The sequence below is a fragment of the Nuphar pumila genome, unplaced genomic scaffold (genome assembly GCF_984573655.1).
Source record: "Nuphar pumila unplaced genomic scaffold, dmNupPumi1.hap1.1 HAP1_SCAFFOLD_620, whole genome shotgun sequence".
Taxonomy (NCBI): Eukaryota; Viridiplantae; Streptophyta; class Magnoliopsida; order Nymphaeales; family Nymphaeaceae; genus Nuphar; species Nuphar pumila.
In genome coordinates this window covers 1-5,152 of record NW_028323424.1, presented here as the reverse complement: position 1 = coordinate 5,152, position 5,152 = coordinate 1, and the positions used below count along the sequence as shown (strand labels likewise).

The 5,152-nt window shown below is 51.0% G+C and overlaps 1 protein-coding gene across 1 annotated transcript; it reads right to left on the bottom strand.

Moving 5' to 3' along the window:
• Positions 1 to 2,905: 2,905 nt before the first annotated feature.
• LOC149809975 (uncharacterized) lies at positions 2,906 to 4,337 on the bottom strand. The gene is made up of 2 exons (XM_089994507.1): positions 4,140 to 4,337; positions 2,906 to 3,076 (listed from the first exon to the last, which is right to left on the bottom strand). The coding sequence occupies exons 1-2, from the start codon at positions 4,335 to 4,337 to the stop codon at positions 2,906 to 2,908; spliced, it is 369 nt and encodes a 122-aa protein (XP_089850633.1).
• Between the last annotated feature and the right edge of the window lie 815 nt (positions 4,338 to 5,152).

The following is a 5,152-nucleotide window of genomic DNA, read 5'->3' as shown; positions in this document are numbered from 1 at the left end:
TGCAGCCTCATGTTCATCGGCAACCTCGAGCGCTACAGTCGACCCTGGCTATACCAAACCCCAGCTATACCAAACCTCTGATATACCAAACCCCATGGCAACGGATCCACCCTGATGTTTTCCACTGAACTGCACCCCTTTATACCACACCTCTGGATATACCAAACCTTTTTTTGGGGCACAAATGGGTTCGGTATAGCCAGGGTCGACTGTATTTGGGGATGAAATTTCTGCGGCAAGCGACTTGAAGAAGTGCGAATGAGCGATTGCAAAGTGGTGGCGTTTTGGACTGCAATCGGGCTGCTACCAGTTTTTATTGCGAGGTACAGAGTACAGCTTGGGAGGGCCCACCCATATCGCTAAGATAGGATGCATTCGATAACGACCCTACCCCTTGAAACCACGGAAATCATAGGTGCACTTGCACAAGCATTTGAGTTTCACTGCTGCAATGGCAACGATTGTTACTCTGCCATGGCGTGCGTTAAGCCTCTAAAGGGATGTGACCATTCCGAGATTGACGCCAGGCTGCGGTGGCCATGGGGAAATCCAGCTGATCCACTTTAGGGAGAGAAATCATCCGGCTTTGACAGAGCTACCATCCAGCTTTGTGCAGGGACCCATGTAGCGTCGGTTTGGATGAGTTTGCCCAGCAAATTATGCACACCTGATGAGCTTGCGTTCAATAGCGGCAAATTGAGCTTTACAAGGTGTGTTGGGGTCGGGGTGCGAAATACTGAATGAGTCAGTCCCTATAAAAGCCGTACTGTAGCCGGCAATGGGAAGGGTTCTGTGTCCTCACTTCCTGAATGGGGCAGTGTTGCATAAAGATACATCATAATTGCAACGCTACCGTGATCACTCGGACACATCAGAATGGCAACGCTACCATGATCACTCGGACAAAGGCAGCCCAAGTACAACTTGCGAATCTATGCCAAGCACAACTTGTAAATTTGCCCATGTTCATTAATGTTAACCGGAACATGTTCTTGGCGAGGGTTAATTCCGATGCCTATGCACAAGTCAACCATAACTAAGGGAATGTGCCCACATGCCTATACAAAGCAGTACACAGAACGTATGTGGGGGCACATCTGTTTGATCAGCACCTTGAGATAACAACAATCAGCACACTTGATGGCGGATGGATTTGCCCTGGTACGGCTGCAGATGCCACAGATTTGCGATCCGATGCGGGTCACACTTGCAGGATGCTGATAATCTGTGCCGGCAGCTTGGGTGGCACGGCGGCCAAGACGGCGCGCTGGACGATGAGTCACTTGTTCCAAAGATCAAGGCCGTCTACGCTCGTGCCAACTACTACAAAGAGGGGAAGAAAATGGAGCGTGAGTCCAAGAAACTCTTCACGCCGGACTGGAGATCGCTGGAAACGGACGCAACTCAGAGAGAGATCTCGCAGCAACAGGTGTGTGCCCTCTATTTCATCGTGTGTCCATCAGCGTCCCTCAGCTCTAGGGCTCCCGCCTCTCACCCTCAACACGGTAATTGATCACGATCGATTGAAGGCTTTCTTGATTGAGGCCCGTGATACTCATTTGCAATTTGTTCTTGAAGCTGCCAATGATCATGTGAGTACAATGGTGTTGTAATATGCATCATCATGATCGCTCTCCCTGAAAAGCGGATGCGGGTGCTGTGGTATTGCAAGTCACAAACGTGATCAAAAGCCCTGGGTGCAGGAAGTGCAACTGCGGGACGCCATGCGTCAGACACATGGCGACAAAGCCGCCGATGGCGCCGAGCGCCCCGTGCTCAACGTCCTCGTCGAGTGCTCGAAGCTGCTCGCGCTGCTCACCGACAGGGACCTGAAGAAGCTCCAGGAGGCCGAGGGCAGCGCGAGTGCCACCAAACTCGCGTTCTACCGTGCGGTCCGTTCACAGCAGTTCTTGTGCCGCCAGGGTGAGTCGATCGTGCACCATGAGCGATGGATCGAAAACGAGTTCAAGCGGCTCGAGCACAAGCGGCGGGTGATCTCAAAGAACATGATGGACGACTTTTACGACCGGCTGATCAACGACGCGCAGCGCAGGCGGAGCGCGCGAGAGAAGGCTGTGTCGGAGAAGCTTGCAAAGGAGGAGGCGATACTGAAATCGAGCGCGCTGTTTGCAAAGGGCCGGCGGCACTAGCTAGTTCGTGAGACTTGCAACGCCCCTGCGAATCAAATCGCCAAGAGCTCCCGTGATCACCAGCCATGTGGCTCCTCGTGGCGCAGTCATCGTGCATGTTGTAAGCATTGATATGCAGTTGCCAGCACATGAGTTCCATCAGGCCATGGCATTCTGCTGGAAACTTATTTTACTCGAGTGAACCTTGGCCCCCGTGCATGCACAATGTTGGAAACATGTATCAGGCTGCCTGGCATATTTCTCCCATTGGGCAATGCATTGTCATGGTTGTAAACGAAGCATGCACAGAAAGGGTGCAAGTGATGCCTTATAGAGACGATCCCGTCTGGCCAGAGTGGAGTCTGTGATGTTCAAACCAATAACCTTCAAGGAAAGTGCCTTCAAAAGTGTGCGCATGTGCTACCACTGTGAACGGAAGGCAGGGACAACATTATCACGGTGAACAATGCAGTGGAAATTCCAGGGACGGGCAGGGGAGAATTGATACCATTTGCAGGCAACCCCAAACACCCATTACACTACTCCCATTTAATGATCTAATAGCTCAGACACTACGCCTGCATCAACCGAATCATTTCGGTATACTCATGGCAGTTAGTTTGCACCAATCCTCAAGAGACAGACTTGTCTGGAGATGAGGACTCCGCATTGTGCCATGCACAGTACAACAACATTGTGCTCTTGCTTGTCCACAAGGAACGTATACCGTGCGGCGGAGAGGTAGGCTCTGGTCGTGCCAGGGCGTATCAACAACCTCACACTATACTCATGGTTTTCCACAGGCCGTCCGTCATGTAGTGTAGGCTTTCGACACAGTGCCCCTTGTTGATGCTCCGTATCTCATCAGTCGACATCATGGTCTTCCCAATGGCAATGGGATGCTCTTTCCCCTCTGCAAAAATGGCTACTGGTCGCCCTGTGGCCACCTGCACACATGGAAGATTCACAAATCAAAGCTCCCAGCGTTCTGCCAGACACTGAGAAATTTGTTTCAGATGCCTGGAAATGCACAGTTTTTGAGACAAGAATGGAGGTCGAGACCCATTCTGATGAGCACTGAATGCTGCTGGCTGCCCTGTGGCCATCTGCATGCATGGTTTCAAGAGTGTCAGCTCATCGTCCGACTGTGCCAATTGCAGCTCGAAATGCTCGAAACCCATGATAAGCTCTGGAGGCAAGGGAAGAAGCGGTCACGGCTGCCTGATGTAACGCTCGTTCATTCAAACTTCATCACAAGAGACAATCCTGAACTATATAGACCCCTTTGGATAGAAATGGGGGTTGAAGCCCATTGTCGCGGACCACTGTGCGGGTGCTTGGCAGAAAGGGAGTTCGGCGTAAGCTTCGCTACCGGCCTGCTGAATTCAGAGGATTTGGATTAAAAGTCCAATGCAAAGAGAATTGCATTTAAGCAAGCAATTTAAAACCCCCAAAAGTCTGTGTCATGCGTTGCTCCGGATGCCTGAAAACTCAGAAGAAGTGACATGAGTTTGCCATGAGTGTTCGAGCACTCGCTTAGGAAGGTTTGAGGCTCTTGGCCCGACCAAACGGGCGACAGACGTGATGTCTTCATGACACCACCTGTGACGAACGAGCAGATTGGAGAAACATGGAGGGCCTGCTTTAAAGCTCCTGATGGAGACCTTGGAGGGACACCCTCCATGCTTAGAGGAATGCAGTTCAGCAATTCCAAGAACTACTTGGCATTTCACTTTATTGCGTGGCAACCACGTCCACAACACCCATGAGAACCACAAGTGGCAGTGGCTTCAATGATAGGCAATAGCTCAAGCTTTATGGTGGAGTGCTTCACAGCACAGTACCATGTTGCTCATGATGGTGCAACGCTTTGTGGTATTACGAGTGTGAACATTCCCAGTATCATGTCTGGTATGGTTATGTGCGGAAAAGGCGAGGGCGGCTGATGGATACATGTTCTTTGATCATTAGCTTCAGCGATCGACGCGAGTTGTTCAATGGCAGGCACACCTCATTATGAATGGTTGCCCCTGGAGAGGTCAGGCCGGGACACATGATATTGGCACCTGAAAGGACGAACTTTATGGCGCCCGTATCCACTCGGAACTTGTCCATTATATCAGGGTATCTGTGTAGGAGCCTGAGTGTGGGGCACCACGGGCCGTCCCTTGTCGTGAAGAACAAAGGCTCCCCATGGATAGTAACCATCTGAATGTGTCCGTGGCTGCATGCGGCTCAGCTCGAGTAAAATACAACTTTGCACAACCAAGCAAGATGATGGCATGTTCAAGCAATCACTTTGCGCAGGATCAAAACCCATCACTAGACGTTGGAGACGAGTCGCATGGCAACCAAAGTAAACCCTGACATGAACGCAACGCCCCGCCAACCTGCAATAACTAGCTTGGATGGACGTAGCATGCATCACCGCATGAATCAAGAGAATTTTCGTGTATGTTACTGATATAAAGCAGCTGGTGGTTCACGGCACAGCGGAGACACGTCTGAGCAACCAGCGAAACTCAGCCACTGGCCAACAGTCCCACGCATCGTGTGATTCCCGAATGAATGCGATCAGTTAAGCAAGCATACAGACAGCCACACGCACCATGGCTCATAGCACCTACACAAATAACACGCACCATTTTGCCATCTGTAGCGTCTCTTTCTTCGGGATGAGGACGTCAATCAGCCCCGTTTTTTCCAGGTAAGGGTATGTCTCGCACAAAGATGCTGCAAGCACTCAACCAATATCAGATCTTGGTGAGAAAACAGCGAGGTGGCTCTGTCGACCTCCACTCTGAGCGTACCGCGTACTCCACGTGCTACTGATTGCTTCGCAGGGCCAACGGACGAGACCTCGTCCTTGTTAAACCTTTTGAAAAGCATAGCAAGCTACCAGCGGCAAAGTAGAAAGTCACCTCCGGAGTCGGACAGCATGAGTGTCTCTAGGAACGGGCACACGTTTATGGGGATATGCAGTGCACTTTGCTTCTTCAATAATTGAAGTGGTTTCTTCTGTT